Source organism: Athene cunicularia (genome assembly GCF_003259725.1).
Source record: "Athene cunicularia isolate RWA chromosome 3 unlocalized genomic scaffold, athCun1 chr3_part1, whole genome shotgun sequence".
In the NCBI taxonomy this organism is placed as follows: Eukaryota; Metazoa; Chordata; class Aves; order Strigiformes; family Strigidae; genus Athene; species Athene cunicularia.
Window position 1 is genome coordinate 101850233 of NW_020799097.1, and position 23578 is coordinate 101873810.

A 23578-nucleotide genomic window follows, 5' to 3' on the forward strand; every position below is an offset into this window, starting at 1 on the left:
ACAAAACTGTGTTGCAAAACAGCAGCTAGAGCCTAAGGGCTCAAACCTGCAAATGGTAGGGGGTACATCCTTAATATAGAGCATTAGGGGGTTAATGTTATATTTTTCATAATGCCATAAACCGTATTTTCCATTTGATATATTGGCTGATGGCCAGAATGAAGTTAGATGCTTTTGTCAGAACAAACAAAATCTGGACTGCTTTTTTTTTTTTTTTTTTTTTTTTTTTTTTTTTCCTCCTAGTAATGTTTTGCAGAAGGGCTTCTGTAATTTTAAACTAATGTAATGAAACTGTGGATGTTTTCGTTATCCATAAAAATGGATAATTTATGTACCTAAACTTTTTTACTCTGGGTATCTTGTGGCAATCAGATTTGCTTTGCTCCAGAAAGAACATGCCATTGTCATTATCAAATGTTTTGGCTTTTAGTTTCATTGGAAGTTTTGTTTCTCAAACATTCACATTGCTTCTCTATGACATCTGTGACTTCATATATCTGTGCCATAAGCCACCTTCTTCATCTCCTTTCAGATTACGTCATATGGTATTGTGAAGAAAAGTGGCTCTGAACACTGTAAAACTTCACCCATCTGATCTTAAAATGACCTGGGCACAACAGGTTTCTATTTTCTGGAAAATCTGAAAAAGATAGTTTGTCTGTTTTTTTTGGTGAATGGAAAACAAAGAGGGGAAACGCCTTATTTTCAATTTTTTCCTCTGCACAGTTCAACAGACATATTAGGGAAAAAAAGAAATGTAAAGAGAAAAAAAAAATCTGAAGAAAATCTTTGAGGGACTTGTACAAGGACAATCTGAATCTTAACATATATTGCAGGCGAACTCCCACATCAGTTTCCTTGAAAATGCCACTGAATGTCAGTTGTGCTCCATAAAATTAAGACTTTGCAGTTATATATGACTTTTCATCATAGAATCTCACATGATGTTACAAACATTAATTAATTAAGTCTCAGGATATCCCCCTGTGTTACTGTGTGCAGCTTCAGGAAACTATCATTGTTTTAGATCCCATTTTACACAGGTACAATAGATGTGTCATATTATTGTTAAATGCAAGCTTACTTTATTCCCTTTTCTCAATCATTCTGAGTCCTTGTCTCTCTCTCTCCCAACACATGCAAAAAGAGCAGTTCTAACTGCTGCTAAGTAGAGGAAGATAACACAGCCTCAAGGCAATTCACAGCTTTAAATCCCTGCTTTCTGCCAACACAATGGAAAATAAAAGCAACATTTTAAAGGAGACTAAAAGGTTTTTACTTCCTACTGTTTTACTCTTTTTTCTCTGCCCTGTACTGAACAGTCCTAGCTTTTCATTCAAACTTTGCCTGCTATGTATGTAATCGCTTCTGAGAGATATTAAACGGTAAGCATAAACAGTTTACTTGGAGCTACATTATCAGGGCCAAAGTTCAGTCTGAATATGTGGCTGAACTTAAAATATCACCTTTAAAACGAACTGGGTATTTTAAAAAATAATGGGCCAAAAAGCATACAAACCTCGATCTCTTGAAAGACTTTCCTTCACCAGGATTTTCATTCCTTCCCTTAATGCTTTACACTTCCTGCATGAAAATACCTGCTCTCCAAATAGAGACAGGCTGAAAGTAAATGAAAGTGTGAAGGTATCAGCTTGGGAAAGGTGCAGGCCATTTATGCCAATCCATGCCAGTAAAGAGATTATTTCCCCACCTTTTTGTACAGAGCAGTTACTTGTAGCAGAAGGCCAGAAGCACGCTGCTTATACAGGTCCTCTCTCTCTTCTGTAGCTGGAGGAAAGTTCAGCCTATGTTCTGAATGTTAGCAGGGGATATTGATTAGACATATATTTAGGTGTACACTTCAGGGACACAGTCCTCAGCAAAGCACATCTTCCCATCAAAATACTGACAGGTGCAGCAGAGATCTGACACCTTCCTTCCAGAACATTCCTTGCAGGATGTTCCCCCCACTTTGGAGAAGGGGATTGCTCCAGGGGATCCCTGCTCCTGCTGGTTGCATAAGGTAGTGGAAAGACTCAACATGTAGCCTGAAAAGTTCCTGTGTTATATGATGGTAAGAGGAACAAAAATCTTGTTTCCCCATTGCAACTGCTATGGACTGCACTGCTGACAAAAATAATGAGGTCCTATAAAGATTAAGTTACATATTGTTGTGTCCTTCAGCAGCTATGTCTTGCCATATGAAGGCTCAGAATCAACTCCACACCAAGAACAGGGCTGAAAAGAAGACAAGAAGAAAGAGTGGTTATAGAGTTTGGTTGACTAACTGGAAGAGAAGCTGCTTGCAGGTTTAACATCTTGAAACCTAGTGAAGTCAGTGGATGGATGAACTTCTAGATCCTCCTAGGATCGTACAGCAACAATTTGCTGTAGCTTAAGCCTCTTAAGGCACATTGTTGGGACGAAACTCCCCTTGACACAGCATACGAAGCTGTGTATGCAGACTGCCCATTCCCATTTTCTGTTCTGTCAGACCAACACTAAATTCATATACATACACAGAAAAGTAGACAGCTATATCTGCTGCAGTGTGAACAGGAAAAACAGCTTCACTTTTAAATATGAATGCATAAATAAACCAGAATCTTTCATCATGTCTTTTCATGTGGTTACACATCCATTAGTCCTTTTGAGTGTGGCTTGGGCTTCTCAGTGCAAAGGTCCTGCCAGAAGAGAAGAAAGTCTGAGCTGCTTGTGTGTTGCACTAGCAAGATGCAGTACTTCAGGAAGAGACAGAAGATGTTAATACTGAAATATTACTTGAAAATTGAAGCATAACAAGTTTAGTTCAGATTCTGTGTTTTCTTTGGATAATTGTTATTTGGGGAATTAAAATAGATCGCTAAGTCAAAAGATACATAGTTAAGCTTAGTACAAAACAAACTCTGCTGATTTCAGAATTGAAAATGTCTTTACAGCACATTATTGACTCCAGCGTATTAACTTGTAAATCCACTAGTTTCACTCTCATCTATTGATTAGCTGCATGTATGCATGTTATAAATGAGCAATACAAAAAGAAATTACTTCAATTTAGTAATTTTCATCCAGACTTGTAAATGTATTCAAGTGCTCAAAGATTAAGACAGGCACTAATGGGAAATAGTCAGAGCTCCTACATCCTGACACAAAACTTGTGTAGCTAGTGTCCTCAGTTACTTTCTATACTCTGTGCAGAGGAAGGGAGGTTCCTCCAAAGGGCAAGTCAGATGTTTCATTTCTGTTTTGAATAGTCCATCAGAGAAGCCTCTGTCGAGACAGATTAGACAGACTAGCCTACACTGGCTATCTAAAGCAAGTTTTTAGAATTCAGACAAACATTTTCAATCAGCAACAGACTATACAGGTGAACTCTTTCTTTTTTCTTAAGGTGAAACAGAAAACTGTTGATAGCTTCAGAAGTTAAACTGCAGCTGTTTCAAGCCACTTACAAAATCAACGGAAGCTTCCTTTTGCTTTTTCAAGGAACCCGGATCAGGGTCTTCATGAGTAGAACAACAAAACTAAATGGTGTATGTAGATAGCATTCAACTAGAACAGGGATTGGGTTTAATTAATCCATAATATTGAAGCAACCATCTGTGAATCCTGATTTCCATGCTTAGGTCAATATGTTGGCAATGATCTTCACTCTGAGATGATGTTACTCAAGTCAGTGTAGTTTAAAATTTCCATTAACACCCTCAAACCAAATATCATTACAGCAGTTTGTTAACAAAACATCTGAAAGTGGTGTGATGCTTCTACACAGGACCAGAAAGATGAAAAAAATGTAGTATGCTAAAAAGCTGTTGCAAATTATTGTTTCAGAAATGTCCTATTTTAAAAGCCACACGTTCTTAGCTGTATTCGTCCTCAAAGGGTGTACCGTATTTGACATCAAAGCAACTGGAGCTCAAACTATTGTGTTACCTGGTGGAAAAGGTGGTGTGTTTGTCTTCTCATTTGCTCTTGGGGTCTCTATTCAGTCTTTTTAGGCCAGGACTTTCCAGTAACATTAAGCACAGCACTTAAATGTGTCACTGTCTTAAGCTACAACTATAGCATAAATCTCATGATCTATTGATACATAACGGGTCTAGCATTTCTAGCACCGACTAGCATTAGAGAAAATCTAAATTATCATCTGTCTTGAACCCCTGAAGAGAAAACAATAAAAAATAATTTTATGATACCATAATGACAAGAATAATACTTCACTTCATCTGGGAAAAGATGTCTTCCAGACTTCTCATTAATTCTTTTTTAAAGCCTGTTGAAATATTAGAGCTCTGCAAAGTTTCATTTATTTTGTTTGTGCAGAGTAAAGTTTTCTTTATAGCAAAAGTACAGAAAATTTATTACTGCAAGTCCACTCCCCTCACTCTCTTGCTATATTAAATCTGCATTTGCAATTCTAGTTTTGTGGGACAACAGTAAACTTGGTGCCTTTTTTGCAGCCACTAGAAGTAGCATCTCCACATTGCATGGAGGATTTGGGTCTAGCTAGGAACTCTGCTCTGGATGAGAAAGAAGAATCAGTGCATTCAAACCTGCAGGACACAGACTTGGAAAAATACTTGGAGCAAAATTCAGAAGCAAAATGAGTAATGATTTGTGATATGCTCCAATAGGTTAAATAAATACTGGGACCTCTGTTCATCTTCCTGTTGTGAATATATGACTCCTCAGAATCCTTCTGGCACACAGACAACACACACTCCAGGGGTCTCATTCACATGGACCATACCCCAGCAGTAACATCATCTCTATGTTAGGGTGGTGTGGGCAAAGAAGCCTTTAAAAGACATATGTGCTACATAAAGAAGGAAGGTGGAGCAGCCATGGATTAGTTTAGAAGAGACATCCTACAGCTGTGAAGTCAAAGAGCTTAGGAGAGGATACTGTGCTGCAGGCCTAGCTGCTGCTCTTGCACCAGTCATAGGTTGCCTTAAGCGGACATGTGTGTGTTTGTCTCCTAAGACTTGCTTGCTTAGCTACACAGCCTCCAGTAATATGACTTTAAAAGACATTATCTGACTGAAGAAGTCCTGCCTGTTGTAAGGACTGCAGGACCCATAGACTATCTGGAAATAGAAACAAGTTCCTAACAAAAATCTGAAAAAGACAGAAGTTATTTTCTACTAGACCCCCAGGATGGGAATTAACTCCTGCTCCCTGTATCACTCATCATAGTCTCTAAATGCACTCTTAGAAAGCAAGGCTTGTGAAGGGAAAGGAAGGGAAGAATAAATTGTTTCTACAGTTTTGGTGGAAGGAGTAAAGCAACCTGCAGTTGCCAGAGGTGTAACAGATGATGTTTGATGCCCTAGAGGCTGTAACATGGCACCTGCTAATAAGGTGAGAATAATTTCTTTGAATCTGGTAGCAACTTTGGCAGGGGTTCTTCTAGCAAGCCCTCCACTTCACAGGTAGAAACCTTCTCTCCATGCTCACAGCTTTTCTTGGCACTCATGAAGTTCAATGAGCATATCCTTTCCAAATCTTCTAGCCTCTCAGATGCTGGTGGAGGGACATCTGCATCAATCTCTTTCTTTAAACACTAAAGAGATTTTATTCGATGAATGCTGAAGAAACAGACTTAAAAATACAATAGTTTTTAGTTAAACAATAAAATCCATTCATTATGGGTGCACATGAGTAGAGTACAATACACTTAGATGTTCCAGATCCTATCTGCCATGCAGTTCTCTAACTTTGGTCAGATAAAAAGTTCAAGGCGCTGAGGGAAATACTTGTAGTTTGTGATGGAAAAAACTCATAAATTGGACTCTGTTTCCTCCTAAAACAGATTACATGTATGTAAACTACCCACACACACTGTACACAGAAAGATTTCAGACTACTATCCTCATGAGTCTACTACTTTCTGCCTCTGGTTTCTTTGGAAACAAACCAACCAACCAACCAACCATGAATTACTTATGTTTTGGTGCTTTCATTTGTGATTGTACTGGTACTGAGAATCAGGAAGGACAGATAAAAAGTCTGTTTTGAACTTTATTGAATCTGATTAGCTGTCTGGTTTGGGCTCAATTTAAATTTGTCAAGAGTAAAAGTCCCCTGTCATCTTTTCCCTGTTCCACACACAAATGAGATCTTCACACGATTCAGAAACTGTGCTGGGTTGAAGAAAAATTCAAGAGCTGCCTGTCAGCTCATTGATTAACCAGCCAACCCAGTCAGCTAACTCGCAATCTCCCCTCTTCCATTCATCTGTTCGACATTGCTCATTGTGTTTTCAACACTGTCAAGACACATTTTAACCAGCATGAAGATCTAGCAGGAACTGGGTGCCCTTGCAAGGGTGTGGAAGTTTCTGTCTTCAAAGGTGGACAAGTGGGGGAAGCAGCAGCTCCACCTGCTCAGCAGACCCAAAGCAATGTGGTCCAAAGTGGGGAGGGAGGGAGGGGTGGCAGTGGTGGGGTGCAGGACCCCTTGGTTTCCAGCAGTCACCTCTACAACACTGGTACAGACCATTCCAAGTGCACCTCCCTCAAACCACTGATGTGCACCCAGTCAGCCAGATCCCAAGTTGGTACCATGGTTGTGTTAGGTTATTTTACAAAAAGGCCTGGCATATATGAACCATTAAAATCTGCCCATGGTTTAAAGTGGAAGTGGTCAAACTCAATATTCCAAATAGCATTTATTATAAACTTACATGATTTTTCCTCTTTGTATGGCCATCTCAGAGTTTTTTCTTTACAAACTGAATAATTGGGTGAGTGTTTTTGAAATTAAGTCTCACTGGCTAATTATTCACTTTATCTATTTACAATTTAATTTCCACATTGTATGACGAATCACCAGAATCAGTCACTAATGTGTCTGCTGACTGGATAACTACTTTCATTTTGGTTTTAATAACAAATAAGTTACAGCTATTTTTAATAAATATTTTTTTAGGATTGCTAACTCTGCTAGTAAATTTCACAGAGCTTTGAAACCATTTAGTACTTCACAATTCTCTGAACAATCTCAAAAACAACAGAAAGTCCCATTATGATCTAAAAGAATGAAAACAATGCTTCAGTTTGAAAAGAGAGTCACATTTTGGATTCCTTTTTCATACACAGTTAACTTTATATACAGTTACAGTATAATGTGATAGTAAATTTATACCCCTCTATTGTTACTGGTTCAAAATGCATTGAAATATTCAGTGGGTTTGTTTTTTGTTTTGTTTTTTTGTTTTTTGGGTTTTTTTTTCTGTTTTTAAATCTCCATCAGACTCTGTGTGAGAACTGGAATAAATAAGCAGCCACGTTTTCCCATACTGGAAAAGTTCCAGAAGGGAAAGGGCTCTTGACATTACAGAGCTAAAGGAGTTTTCAAGACACTTTCTATTTCCATACTCGTTCTTTTGTATGCTAGGTTGCCTGCCATTATGTTTATGTAATTCTGACAGTGTTCTTAATGACACACTAACAGATTGTAAAACACGCTGCTGGCATTTACTTGTTTTTTATATTTTTAAAACAATGTCCTTCATGTAACAGTAGTTAAGCGCGGCAGAAGGACATCATTAGAGCCATGGTTAAACTGTAATTTACACCATTAGGAAGGCAGGAGCAATTTTTATTGCCTGGCAATTTTCTTGCTGAAATATTTGGACCATATGGCTCAATTTGTGTAATAACCTTAATTTCAGCACCCTTCAGGTCTGCCTCCATCTCCTACGGAATGGTAAAATGCGGTTTAGCAGAAAAGGCAACTGTCTATACTTTGAGAGTTGAGATTAATAACATGTCACGTCCTGTTTTTGGTGAAGGAATTCGAACAGCAGCCAGATGGTATCTCTACAAATAACTGTCAGGGGTCTTGATCTAATCAATACAATGTATTAATACATCTCCCTTCGCTGCTTCTCGAGGGGCTAGCGTGCAACATCTGGAAAGATTGGGGGGACCGCCAAGTAGAAAGCTGATCCTTTTCAGAATCAAACTGAGCCCAATTAATTTTTCATGTATACTTGATAACTGTTTCATAATGAGCTATGCGTCTTGACGGAGTTAGGGTTGGCGGCATGAGCGGCTTGTGCTTCCTATCCCCATTCAGTCCACTTACAGAAACCAACCCATTAATCAAACTATCTGGCATAAAACTGAAACCTCAGCTCAGCAAGAGATCAATAACCATCCTTAAAAAAAAAAAAAAAAAGGCAACAACAAAGACCCCACCACAGAACAAGGCTTTAGTGGGCTAAAGTATCCAGGCATGACATTAGTCATTACTTTAACAAAAACCAAAACTCAGAACCATACTCACCTGACAGGCACCTATAACACAGAATTTAATATTAGTTTCCTGTCAAAAAGTAACATTTAAGTCCATTAAAAATACACTGCCATTCTGCTTTCTAGATACAGAGGCCATCTGGCCCCTATTCACCATAATTGCTATTATAGTCTCAAAAATAATATTTATATAGTGCTGTAAATTAACAGACAGACACCCATTCCCACTCCCAAAGAGCTTTCTGTTGATAAACCTCATGTTTTAGCGCTGTGCAGGAATTAGGGTCTCGCCCCCTAAAAAATAACTGAGGCAAGATTATACATGCATTCCAGTGCTTTTTGTAAAGTCTGAAAGGAGGAGAGAGAGAGGTCACTTAGCAGGCAGAAAATGGAAAACTGCAACAAGCATAGGGGAGATGAGCTTGAATGAGGCTGTGAAGCTGAGTGATGGGAATGGATTCAAAAGGGAGCAGTAAAGAGAAAGGACAGGAGGTCAGCTGAGAATACTAAACTTATCTTGCGTAGGACACCCCACGGCTGTTTGATGAGAATGACTTTGGTGACTGTAGACCTGGATTAGATTCAAATGGAGTCCCCAGTGGTATAAGGCTCTATATTATATTACCAATTCCCATGAGTCATACGGCTTGTTTTTTTTTGTTGTTTTTTGTTTTTGTTTTTTTTTTTTTTAAAAAAAAGAGGTAAGATTCTCTGTTTATTAAAATTACCCATTGCTTGTTAAAATTCCCTGTGAAATATAAGCATATGACATAAAACTTCTCAGGCAATTTGAATAAAATACCTTATCTCTGGAGGGGAGTGGGGCAGGGTGATTGGATATGGGTGTGGGAGTGGCCTTTCCAATTATCACCTGAAGAACTCCTGTATCTGTAGCTGTTGGGCAGGACCCTGGGGACTTCAGGAAGCTACCCTATAACTTTACTAGCACAGAGAGTTATCTTGGAGTTGCCTGATACATCTACTTAAGAATGTTAGTTAAACATGAATTAAAATCTAGTCAAATCCAATTAAGCATTTTTAAACATATCTAATTTGAAAAACAGCTGTACATATTGCCCAATAAATTTGTGCCTCCTCCTTCTCCATTTTTATTTCCTACTTATATATGAAAAAGCATCTGTAGCTTACCAGAACCTTGTTTTAAAAGCAGATTTAGTGCAGTCACACACAACATGGCACAAAAGGAAGAATGTCCCCATATTATACCTTCCTATCAAATGATACTTACTAAGGTGAATGTTTGTGGGGTTTCTGACTTGTTTATTTAGTTTTTACAAACTAGAAAACATCCTGTCAATGGTGTTTTTCTACAGTGCCTGATTAAATTAATCTTATTCTCATAATTGAAACGCAAGACTTATAGAAAAACATCATAGAGTAAAGCATATTCAAAAACATAGAGAAATGGTATATGGAGTGTTTATACAATTTTATTTTAGGCCCTTGCCTTTAGGCTTTGTCATGTGGTCACCTATTCCCTTATGACTGCAGGTGCACAAACTGAAGCGGTTACCACGTACAGACTGCTGCCCACCACCACCTTTCTGGCAGAGGGTACCATCGTTTAAATCTGTCAACCTGCATAAATCCCATTATATGGGTTAGGAAAGACCTGATAAATCAGCTTAAAATCAACCACCTTCTTTTGACTGACGCATGCCAGTAGTGGCATCCAAGCACACGAGAGGAAAGCAATCTCATGTGAACTGTTGCAGCCCAAGGATGGTCCATGCCTTCAATGTTCTGGAGGTTTCATGGTCTATAGAGGATATTCATGCTCCTAACTAGGTTAGATGCCTGGTCAGGCATTGTAAATATCCATCAAAAGACCTAATTCTACATGTGTTTCACTCAGAAAAAAAAACAAGACCTATGCAATGGGTGAAAACTGGATCTTGCACAAGGAGAAACCCAAGGATAAAATACACCAGATATTTTCAAATAGGTAACTAATTTATTTGTAGAAAAAATTATCTATTGATCCAGGCACTCTAGTCTAGTCAATCTAGAGTGTGTGATTAGGCATGGTCAGACATAACACTATCAGTGTTTTTACTTCTAGTCCAAAAATGTATCAAAGGGCAAAGTCACGGTTAACTTCATGTTGCACACTGAATTAGAAAGAAAATATTCAAGAAAAAATGTAATGAAATAAGCTCCTTTGCTGTAACCTTCGCTAATTCAAATCACCAGTTGCCTGACAACATATTAAGACCTCACAGACACCTGACAAACCTTTCCCTCATCCTACCTTGCGAGGATTCTTTCATTCTTGTCAGAGTTCCAGCAGGGTCTAAAGCTATGTCTCTGTGGCTGCTGAAAGCATCCAGGAGACACTGAAGTGGCCTTGGTTATAGCAAGGATGGTATAAATAGAAGAGCTGAAGCCTCCCTCTTTCTCTCTCACTATTCTCATCCTGTTCTATTACCACAGTACTTCAAAATCAACAAAGTTGTGCAACAAGCCATTTCATCCTTTCTGCTCTCATCAGGCAATTCTGCATGTCTTGATAGGTGGGGCTTACCGAAGCACTTAATCAGTTTCTGGAGGGGTATCGTAGTGCCAATCCAAATGCTTATTTAAACAGAGCTGTAGTGCCAAATCCAGCATATTCTGCAGCAGCATGGAAACAACAGAATCTGTGAGACACAGATTGCCTCACTTTTTTTTTTTTTAAGCAGCCTTCGATGTGAAGGAGCACTTGTCATCCTGTGTAAGCTTAACAGGTCTAGAGATCAAAACACAGGAAGCATTTTATATTATTGTGCTTTCCTGGCAAATAAAACAATTACAGCACTTCCAGTACAAGCCCTTCCTGAAACTGCACTAACGAGGCTTTGAATCTTAAAACCTGCATTTAAATCAAATGATTCATTTGCAAACCCATCACATATAGCACACACGTAGTAGGTGTGGGTCATTTCATTGGAATTAGAAAGCAAATGTCTCTATACATGAGAGGTCACCAGTTGTTGTAAGTTAAAATCTTTTCACTGTTAGGCATAATTAAAATACTCTAACAGTGGTTTCAGTAATTTAAACATTGCAGTATTGTTGTAATATTTTTCTAGGCTTCAAGAGTTCACAATTGTTTGGTCCAATCAAATCTGGGAACGCTGGAGAAGTTATCACCCATCAAGGTAATTACTTTCAAGTTGAAATAATTACTCCATCAATGTTAATGGTCTTTCAACTTCAATAAAGCACTCACCTGCCGATAATCACAGCTAACCTCTTGCTCTCATGCAATTCCCTCTCTATTTAGCAGGTTATATTACAGCCGTTAGAGTGGTCACTTGTCCTGAACAGCTGCTGAATTTCACTTTGATCGGCTGTGAACCATAAAAAAATTAGTCATCTGTGTATGATTTCCCCCTAACCCATAAGCCCTTGCAGAGCTAAGGATATGATCTTTTGGCTGTATTAGGGCACTGCTGAGCAGCCATCTTGTTTCTGGTTGTGGCTACTTTCCACTCGCTAACAGCAGCACAGTAGCCTAATTAACTTTTGCCCTCCACTACCGTTTACAGCTTTCATTCTTTGCTAAGTAGCACATCTTCTGAATTTATGGCATGTGCAGGGATTCCTCCATTTACTCTCATCTTGTTTTTTTTAGAGTGCAGCCCATTTTCCAGGCATTTGAAATAGGCATATAGAAAAAAGTTTCACCTGTCCCTCTTTTTGATGTATTTTTTCTTATTCCTGGGGCTATGATCTTCATTCCTCCTTTTATAAGGGGGTTGTCATGCACAGTCCTGCATACTGCGTTACTGAATAATTTTATGTACGAGGAAGCTAATAACTACGTGGTGTCTCATCTCTAATGCTACCAAATGCTCACTGGTCTCTATGAGGAAACAGAAATGAACAATCCCACATGAATATATTAAGTAGTTCTGAATGTGATGAATAGAAAGGAACTAACTCTGGATGCAAGATTCCAGATATCTAAAATCCTGCATAGGAGGCGTGTGTATATGGCAGTACTGGCCACTTAAGATTATTTCTGCTAGAATATATTTCCTATGGAGTTTTTCAGCAAGTGGACTTTATTTATTATCTTTACTCTGGTTATATATTTGATATACAAATTACTGTCTGATTATAACAACATAATCATGCAAGCCAAAGCCTCACCCTCCTACCAAAGTCTCTATTATTATTGCTATTCTGCAATATGTCTACAGATTTCCCTACCACAGATGAAGCATCTGCCAAGAGGAGCTCGGCCAGTGTAGCTATATACCATCTCCCCAAATAATGTGAGGAAAGCCAACATGTGTTCTCAACTGTTAGCAGAGCTGCATCCAAACCAAAGGCTTTGCTGGTGCAGTGGTATCAGCTAAGAGACGTGTTAATTTTTTACACCCCAAGCTGACATAGCTATGCCAAAAAAGCCTTGTAGGATATATTTGGCCTGAGCGCCTCATACCGCAAAACACATTGTGAGCAGACCTGTACTTCTAGGTAGGGACAGGTGTAGGATTTCCCAGGAATAAGGCCTCTATATTGTTTACACCTATCTCTTGCATCCTGTAACAAGCACATTGTACTTTTAGTTACACTCTGCTGAGGTAGATTTGACACACCAAGGCCTTGGTTCTCCATAATAATAAAGGGTGTCACTGCCCCTAGCAGGCAGAATTTTTCTTTATAACCCTCATCTCTGGATGCTTTTCCTTCTCCAAGCACATTCTACACATTCTTACATCTTTTACTCATCTTCTTGGCTTTGAATTCTCCTACTCATGACAAACAACCAAATACTCAATTTAATTATCATGGAAGAAACAGCATTACACACCCATAAAACATCTACCAAGGAAAAGTCCAAACTTACCCACAGTTTTACCTCACAGCAACATTTGGAATACAACAGTTAAGGAGCTGTGATGCTTTGATTCCATTTGGCAGGTACTGGCTTTATAATGAAATCAGCTCTGGGTCCTATGTTCATAAACTTAAGCCCTAAATTCACAAGAGTGAGAAGCTTGCTTTGACAATCTAGTCACTTTATGCAGATTTCTGTAAATGTGAATGTACTGTCAATCCATTCCTCTACAAACACATCTGTCTCATGTTAACGCTGTCGATAAGACACTAAATATTTTTCTTGCTTTAGAGGGTTAAAATGAACAGTGAAGACATTGCAGGAGACACTTGTACTGCTCTAACCAGTCTTGACTTGACTTTGCTCTGCAAATAAACCAGAATGTCAGTTTAACTTGCTGTCACCTAACATCTGTCACTACACTCCTGGCCAAATAAACTAGGGAAATAGGTGACACTGCTCTTTAACTGCCAAGCATCAAAATGTCTCACATGTACTTCACTTGCTTCTAACAGTGCAGGGAGATCCTCCTTTCATTTAAGTGGCAGCAACTTTTGCTGTCAGAATTGAGTTTCCATTTTTACCTCCATAGGCAGTGTAAAATTACAAGGGGTCAGCAATAACCTTAAGGTACCGGACAGCCATCAATTCAAATACAGATTAATGCACCTTAAAGGGGGAGTGAATAGTTGCATTTTGGGAAGGTAGAGTGGATAAGTCTGTCAAACAATTTGAAAACCCTGAAGATGCTTCTCATTTGGCTCTAGAAATGGATGGAAACAAAGCTGTCAAATTAGAACAGTCCGCAGGGATATTAGTGAGTACTTAATTTGTATCCTGCAGTGTCACAAGGATTGTATCTCTCCTTTAGGATTTGGTCAAGCTTTATGTCCTGTGGTGGGCAACCAGGAGGCAACTGACAAGAGCAAGGGTGGGACTGGCTACTGTGATTCTACCACTGTTGGTTTTTGTTTTGTTTTGTTTTGTTTTGTTTTTTTCCCGAAATAATCTAATGGGATAAGGATGGAGTCTAACAGATTAAATAAAGGACCGAACTCATTGCTCGCTTAATACTTTAAGTCTTGCTTGCAACATGGAAGCTTGTGTGAGAGAATGACTAATGGTGTATCCCACGAGGGAGCTCCAATAGAGATGCTTTAGGAGATTAAATGATTTAGCCTAGTACCCCTGAAAGCTATATTTTAAAGGGGCAGAAGCTTAATCATTGGAATGCTAGTTCCTTCAATAAAATTACATTTTAATTAAAGTGTCTCATTCACAAAGCTATAGTTAAGGGTTTATCAGCAATTTCATGATAAAATTCTATTTTTAAGGGGTTATAACTTTGAAAGTTGGTGTCCAGGTTTTCACCTGCTGGATAATTGACCTGACCTCCTGAAAATACCTTTGATAACAGGACTTTGTGCACTTTATGTCAATAACTTTGATTCAAAGCTTTAGCTGTTCTGCTACATTAAGAAGAGGTAGGATTCAGATCTCAGCTCCTTGGTATAAATCAGCAACTCTACTGAATTAATGCAGTTGCAACAGTTTAAAGTGAGTGTAAATGATGCAAGAGCTGTGCAGAAAGATTTCTCCCCAAAAGGTAGTATAATATTTAAAAATAAAAAAGGGTAGCAAAAATAATAATCGATAAATGTTCACAGCAAAGAACAGTAGAAAAAACATGCAAGTCAGCTTTGCTGCAACACTAGTAGAACAGCTATACATATGCTGCCAGAATGTCATTTTGATTCAGGATACTGTTTGGGGAAAATAAAGGATTTTGGAGCCAGGAAAATACTAATTCAGTAAATAATAGCTTGTTATAATTTAAAAGGCTTTTAGCTGATGCTGTTAAAGAAACACACTGTGGCAACATTATTTAAAAGGCCATTTTGGTAGGTTTTATTACCCACAATACAACCATCTTGGACATTTTCTGTTGTTGTTGGCATGCTTAGAAGACATTGCAATGCATGACTAGCCAGGTCAATTCTGATGCTCTGCAACACACTGCACGCTGCTGAAGCAGAGTATTAGGAGAAGCCCTGTCATTTCACTGGTTTTGAAATCTTAGGTGTCCCATCACAATTATGATCATGATTATATTTTTTAAAACAAGTTAAGGGAGCTAACTGCCAAAATCCTACTCAAGTTCAAAAACTTTAAATCCCAATCTATTTTTTAGAACCTAACATAACGTACAATGTGAATGTAACTATTTCAGAAGCTGAAAGTATATACTCCTATCATTCAGTTCAGGATCTGTTTTCTTATTCAGAAAAAGATGTATTACAAACTTTATCCGTTTAGGGTTACAGAAAGCTAGACACAAAACTCCTTTGGAACTATATGATCACAAGAGTATGTAAGATTATTGAGCTAGTGTTACTCAATACAAACATGGCCTATGAATATCATTTAGGGAAAATTCTAGGTTTATGAAATTGAGGTGGCAATGCTGCAGAAACCCAACTTTATTATAACCTACTTAAACATTTTTTAATTTTTTTTTTTTAGCAGACAGCCAAGTACAGCAGCTATCCTAATATACAGCAGTTCACTTCTACTATCTATAAGATACCTTTCTATAGAAAGACTAGAATGTAATCTATAGCTGTGAGGAGCAGTGGTAACTGCACAAACCATAACCACTTCTGTCACTGATTTACATAACATTGTTAGTCAGTTCACAAAACAACCTGCCCTTTCTTGAGTCTATCCTTCCACATACTGAATAGAAATGTAATATTTACAGACATTCATGTTTGGAAAGTCCCTTGAAAGGAAAGACATGTTAGCAGTGCAAAGTAACATTCTAATATAAGTACTGATGAATTATAAGGGGAACATGCAAATGCATTGTATATATGAACTATGTAATTACTAATGAATTAATTCACTTTGTGATTCCAACTGAATTACAAAACTAGAATTACATACGAGGACTGACTTTGCTGTTCTTTGTGTAGATTCTGTGAAACTATTGTGAGAGTCAGACAAAAATTTCAGGACCATATTCTCAGAGGGAGGCTGACAAAGTTAAATGCATGTGCTTAATTCCTTCAGACATGACCCATCCATGCTTTGAAGTAATCTACTTGCCTCTATCAGGAATTTGATACTAATGTGAAATATTTCAGTCTGCATTTGGGCCAAACACAAAATTTAAACCAACAAAACTACTTGCAACCCCACTTTTCCAATCAGGGTTAAATGAAATTTTAAAATACCATAGAGATCAAAGCAGAGTAAGAACAATGTAAAATTGCTTTTGTGGTCCAGTTCTTACCATTACAGTTAGTGCAGTAACAGCTGGGATGCTAAATGTTGGATCGCTGCGTTTTTCTTGATAGACTACTCGATACAGAGATATAACACCATTGGGAGAGACAGGCTGGGTCCAGTTCAACCGCACTGAGTATGCACTTGTTGCTTGTGCCCAAGGGGCTTCCATGCTCCCTGGGGAAGCCTCCAGAGTTTGGGTTGAAGCCCACAGGCTGTCCACTGACCCCACAGCATTTTGAGCTCTGACACGATATTCGTAGAGAGTAAAAGGCTGTAAAGCATCGGATGCATCAATAAATTCCAAAGCTCCTTTAGCCCAGATGAACAAAAGCAGCTCTTCTTGAGTGCCCAAAGGACGTCTGAAATTAAATCAAAGGCAACGTGATTAAAATTGAAAACAACTTTAACAGTTCCATGGTAGTAGATCCTGAAGTTCTAAGTTCAACCTGTACCTCAGAAAAGTAGAGAACTGATTGCTATACATTACACACACACACAAGGAACTGCCTACCTATCTTTGCATCTTAAAAACATTTCCCTGAACTTGTGTTAGGTGCTGGTGAAGATGTCATTTTTGAGGCAATCATTTAATTTTTCTCCTTTATCTGGAAGAATATTATAAAGCATGACAAACAAGTGTGCTGTCACAGTCCATAGTAGCAGAGTAGCAATACAATGGCATATTGCCATTTAAGACAGAATGCACCAGATATGAGACTCAGTACTTAGACTGTGAAATTTTAAATCCATAGGTAGTTGCTAATTAATGATGTGAAGTGCAATATGGGTGCAAGTTTTCAGCATTTCTGAAAACCAAACTATTTATGGAAGTACTCACCTCAGGATCCCTCATTTATGGAAAACTTATGACAAATTTATTTGACAAAAATGTTACCTAGTGAACAAGGGATAAATATTCTATGATGGTCTCAAAACCAAAGCTGTGCACTTTTAAATTCTGATTTGCTCACAATAAATATGGAATAAGTAATCCCTTGTGCATGAATTTAGCAGAATTTGCAGCTCCAGCACAAAACTCATTAAATATATCACAAGTAGTGCTTGCTGTAATAAATATTTTTTCAATGCTGTTTTTGTTTCAAAATGTAAACTTAAGATATACAAAGACAATTCACTGTATAGGCTCTTGACAGAATGGGTTTTTACTTCTGTACATAGGTATATATATCTGTGTAAACATACACACATATATATGTATGTATATATAGCATTTCTACTACAGATCCACTTGTGTTGGACCTAGTGATATTCTGAATATGAGGAGATTACAGATGATCCTCAGCCCCTTTCTAATGTGGCCCCTTCTAGTATATAATTTACAATAGTTGTAATAAGGCAAGCACTCATCTTCAAAACAGAGTTATCAAATCAATTCTTTCACTTGGCATAAAAATGTTTGTGTGAAATTAAGTTGGTTACATTTAAACACTGTGATAAATCTCAATGACGGTTGTGCTGTACTGCTCATGAATTTAAGTATTTCCCCTACTCTTCACAGGAACCTTGGCCTTTGCAGAACATAAAAGCACTTTCACCCTCCATGCCAAAAACAAAAAACAAATTACATTATCTGCCACTTTTATTGCAAGTAGGGCAAATTTGCAGAAGTAAAATTGGTTTGTCTGACAACTGGGTGTCATCATCACTACACACACACAGAAGCTGAAGAACATTTCTTTGGCAAAAGAAAATCAGTATTTCATGGAATTCTGTTGAATTGTATTTTATTAGATCAACCCAGGAATTACTTTAAAATACAAAATGAAATAATTTTTACAATTTATAATCTATAACAAGGTATTTACATGCAAATATGAAGAATATAATGAATGCATGTGTATACACAATGTTCATTCATCCTTTGCATATATGCATATATAAGGCATGCATGAATACATTTTCTTATATGAAGCTAAAGAATTTTTGCTAAACTCTGAGATAAGAGACTACATGGACACAGTTTAGTTTAAAAGGGTTAGAGCAGGATTTTTTTTTAAAAAAGACAAATTTTGAGCTACAATATTTCTAGTGTAGTGAAATACACAAATTATAAAATGTGTTGAGCCTGAGAATTGGTTGGCAGAACTGAGTGAAGAATGGCAGGTAGAGCAGGCAGCAATTCTCTCTTGCAACATAATATCTGGAAGAGTCGGGGTACAAAATTTCCCATTGACCTCAATATTCCATCAGCTAATTTCAATGCACTTCCCCATGCTCTATTGTAATGGCAAGTTAAACCTTCTGCAGAACTCTCCCTAGATGCTGTTCACTGACTTAATGCAAGTCACGTAATTCTGAAAGGTGAATCACTACTATGTCTTTCTCCTGCACCTAAAAACATAGTCTTTTTCCTGTGTATTCAAAATCATGCCTAAAAAATTCTCTGTAGGTAAGTGAAAAGAGTATATTTTAGTGCAATAGCCACATTTAATATGTGTTTTCTGGCCAAGCAGTACGGCACTTAAATGAATACACAAATTTATGTGCTATAAATTCCCGAAACTCAGTGATAAACTGTTTTTCCCACTGAAAGATCAAATATGCCACCAACTGCAAGCTCATCCACAAGCAAAGCTGTACAATGTAGTCTGGTTAAGTAGTTAGATCTTATTACTGCTGAATATTTAATGAATGAAACTTATGGTTAGGTAAATGGTTCCATCTGTAGTGCTAAAACCCAGAATATCTTCATGTATGAATAAACTTTGAACAGAAGTGGTTGAACAGTCTGTAATCATTTCAATCGTCTTAAGATTTAAGATTCAGCTGCTCATTTAACTGCAAGTGTTTCTTATGTACAATGAGCTGCAAAGGAGAATAACATTTCCAAGAACTGGAAGCTGTCTCTTAATCTGCATAGTCTGATTTGCTGCTTACATTCATTTTAAAGATGCTCAGATACAGTTACTTTTATAAGGGCAAATTCTCCCTGCCCCACTACCAATCTGAGCCAGATGACATTAAGAGGAGAATATAATCTCCTTTGTGACAGATAACTATAAAGCTGTATGCAGAGGACTGCAGCAACACTAACTGAAACACTCAGCCCTCAGCTTTCTTACATGGAAGGAGACTGAGTGAATCTCTGGGGTCTTGCAGGTCAACCCAGAATTATTCTTCACATGTTTATCCTTCACCACGCAACAAAAGTACATGTTTTAGCAGTGTGTGCTGTTTTCCTTACCAGAGTGGTAGGGACTTATTTCTAGAAACACTGAGAGGTCCTGGGGTAAAATTCAAATGATTGGGGAATCACACTGTAAAATGTGCGGGAATAATGCAACATCAACAATGATTCCCCTCTACAGTTTCACATCCAATTAAACAAAGAAGGCTCACTTACCATTTGGATTCAACAAATCTATTCTAATGCAGTTTGTATATTTTTCTTTTTTTTTTTTTCTTTTAACAAGTTTTGATGTCAAAAAGTGAACAAAAGGAATTTGAGATTATTGCCTATATTGTGCTCATTTTGATTAGGTATTATAATAATTAGGTATTATATCAATTACAGGTATAAATAAAACTCTTCAGGAGTTCTTATTCTTAGTGACATATTCATCCATAAGGATTCTTATATTTAACCATCTACTAATGTATGTGCTTTGGAAGCTGTCTTTGTGCAGCTCATGGTTAAGGGTATAAGGGTAAGCAATGAATTAATCCTGAAGAGTCAGTCTAGAAGCCTCTACACTGCAAGTCACAACAGTCAACAGCCACTGAGATGTGTCCTCTGTCACAACAGTCAACAGCCAACAACTGCCCTCTGTCTTAAACTGCCTGTTAATTTTTCTGCTACATTTTCACCATCAGGATTGCTCAGCTAATACAATCTCACACATACATATATATATATATATATATATATATATATACTAAATAATATAATTTTTACTGAACATGACATAGACACTTTGACAGCAATTCAGACAAGATATAAGCAAGATACAAACCAAAATACTTATAATTTTACAGGCAATATTTCTTTAAGAGTCATCATGTGCATCCTATAGAGTGCACGCTGGTGGCCAACAGAGAGCAGTTCCATTAGCTGATGTGACCTATATCTTATTAAAATACAGCAAGAAATACATCACCTATTTCCATAATATTATTTTTCCAGACTAGCAATTTCTGTGGTTGTCACAGGGATGTTATGCAATGATGAATGGGAAGAGAAGTAGATTGGGTGATTGTCTCATGAACCAGATGTTTTCTCATTCACAATCTCTTCTAAGTCGTGGTCCTTGCTAGAAAATTTTAAAAGCTCTGATATGTGTTTAAAAGTGTTATATTAATTAAAAATAAAACATCACCATTTCTTTCATCATAAACTAACATTTTAATTTTTTGGTTTCTAACAAAATGGCTGCACATTTGCACATGCTTTCATGATTCTAGAGGAAAGCATGAGTCCTGCCATTTTAATGCAAAGATCTGCACACATACTAGCTCCCCAAGCATTCCAGATTTTGAGTTAAATGAATTTATTTTGGTGGTGATGCAGTAAGGAAGAGGCACATGATGAAGAAGAAATTACATGCCATAACCTCCCATAGAAATACTGCAGTCTTGCTGCTATAACAGTGTAAGGTTATGTGTGGCTACAAAATGAAAAAGAACTATATGCTTACATCCCATTTCTGATTTTTTTGCAGCTATCTGAGAAAGATTTGATATTGTTGTTGTCTAAGCACATTTAAACTTCAGCTGAAATAACTGCCAAGTGATTCATGCCTATGTAGGTGAATATAACGATTGTATCTGGAGCCCCAGTGCGCCATTTTCATTTCACTTTAAATAAAAAACAAAATGTATCTATGTCAGTCAGTGCCCTTCTGCTGTACTCAGAGGTATCAAACAGGCTACAATTATGATTGTGAAGTGATTGTGTCACATTGGAGGAAGGTTTATTGCTTTTGAGTCTGCTAGGCAGTAACACATTCTGTTTCATATTACTCTTTATATCATTGTTTGGCTGTGACTAGAATAATCAAATGCCATCAAATGCTGTCAAATTCAATTTACAGTATTTTTCACTGAAGCAGGCTTTCTGCATTATATTTCCTGTTTTCCCTTTCTATGGTTGCCATGGAATAGCAGTGGTAATCATCAGCTTTATTTACAAAACCAACAGAGTGAAGACATGTCTTGGGCTATAACGTACACTTTATTCCTCTTTATACAGGGGAGGGACTTGGGGTTTTTTGATCAGACAATTAAAAAAAAAGTAAAAAAAGAGGATATTTTAAGAGAGCAGGAATTTTTAGAGACTACTAATGTGTTTAAGGCAAAAGTGAATTTATATTAATTATCACTGTTGATTCCAAAAAGTAATTTGATTCCCTGCCTTCTCAGTCACAGCTCTAATATAATAAAATGTCCCAAACTTTGTGGGAGTCTAGGTTCAGCCCAGCGCATATTTAGAGTTGGGAAAACCAAGAAATTTAGAGTTTAAATTCCTCTCCAGTACCTAGCTTGAGTTTTATATTCTCTGACTTTCTGAAGCTAATCAAGAATGTCCCTCAATGAGCTTTTAAAAAAGGATGAATAAGCACAGCACATGTCAGTTCTCTGCTACTGTGATACTTCCCTATACAGTAACAGAATCTTCACTCAGAGCTTATGAAGCTCCTCACAGGGAGTGAGAATGTGTCAGTCAACCACCTAGACATGGCAGCTGAGTACAAACAGCAAGGAACATAATTTATCTTGGGAAACTGATCTATGTTAGAAACCTAGATTTTTTATTTTTTTTTTTAACCTCAGAAATGGTGAATTAGTCTTGTTTTCATTCCAAAATTCTTAACTTTCTATCAGAGAGGACTCAAGAATGTACCTAGTGGTCTGGGTAAACACAATGAGAGTATCTATCTTACAATTTTTGTTTGCCCCTTTGAATTTTTAAAAAATATATTTTCACCTGCTTTTGCCATTTGTAGATCAGGAAGGTCGTTCTTGTCTCAGCTCTTATTCTCAGCTTGTTCATCCATAGATCAGCATATTACCTTAGCATTTGAAAGGTAACATATATTTTATGTTCATTTAGTACCATTTACTTCTACACTTTTTTTTTTCACCTCCTCATATATCAAGGAATAAAGAAATGAACAGTTCAATAAGACTAAGAATCTGAGGTGATAAAAGCATTTACCTGTGGATAAAGTAGTTAGTAATGATGCCGTTTGGTTTCTTAGGTGGTGCCCATTTCACTTCTATGAGTGCAGATCCCATTGCTTTAACAACAGGTGGGCTCAATTCTCTAGGAGGTGCTTCAGCAGTTCTTGAATATATTTGACCACTCACTCCACAACCACCTAGAAAACCAGAAGTTTGCTTAGTGATGACAGCTTCTTCATCAATAAAAAAAAAATACTGTAAAAGCAAATTAATGTCGAGTAAAAAAGCTCCTAATGAAATGGTGCTTCATTTTGTTATTAAATACTCATTTAAATGACTGCAGCTCCACTGGTTAATTGCTCCTGGTTTTCACTAGTACAGGTGAGGAGAGAATTGGTTCCAAAGTATCATTTTAAATAGTTTTATTTCAACAGTATTTTGAAAATTTCCATTAAAGTCAAGGAATTTTGTAATATTTGGGATCATCTCTTCTGTCTTTATGATAACCACGTCTTGTTGGTGAACAGTTACAGAACAGATTTTGTTCTGTATGCACTTTTTCAAAAATTGTTAAGCTATTTGTGAAGAGCTTTTAATAAAATGGCACATATTACCTAAAATACATTTTTTAAATCTCCATTTTAAATATTCATGATAGAACATAGAGAAATATTTAATGCTTCATTCAGGGCTAGGCTTTCTTTTTACTAGGTAAACATTTGACTCCAATGTAGGAATAAGATTTTATCTGTTTTGCTGAGTTGAATCTATCCGGAAAATCTCCATTCCCTTCCAGTCACAGAGGTGAGTCTTATAAAATCATCTTACCATTCTGGCATGCTTGTATTCTTATCTCATACAGGGTGTAGGGATCTAGGCCATCGACAAAAGCAAAATGTGCGTGTCCTACTGGCTTCACCAGTAGAGTGGGACTGCTCGCATTTAGTAAGATGTTGTATTCCAAAGGCACCCTGGCAATGAATATCCCTGTTGTGAAACAGAGGAGAACTAGCGATTATCTGAAATAGTAACA

General features: G+C 37.3%; 1 protein-coding gene across 1 annotated transcript in view; it reads right to left on the reverse strand.

Annotated features, from left to right (window-relative positions):
- USH2A (usherin) overlaps positions 1-23578 on the reverse strand; it is a 388963-nt gene that overhangs the window by 38806 nt on the left and 326579 nt on the right. The window contains exons 58-60 of the mRNA XM_026844632.1: positions 23374-23532; positions 22580-22742; positions 16409-16763 (exon numbers count right to left, since the gene is read on the reverse strand). Coding sequence (XP_026700433.1) covers positions 16409-16763; positions 22580-22742; positions 23374-23532 — 677 coding nt within the window. The remainder of the gene's footprint in view (positions 1-16408; positions 16764-22579; positions 22743-23373; positions 23533-23578) is intronic.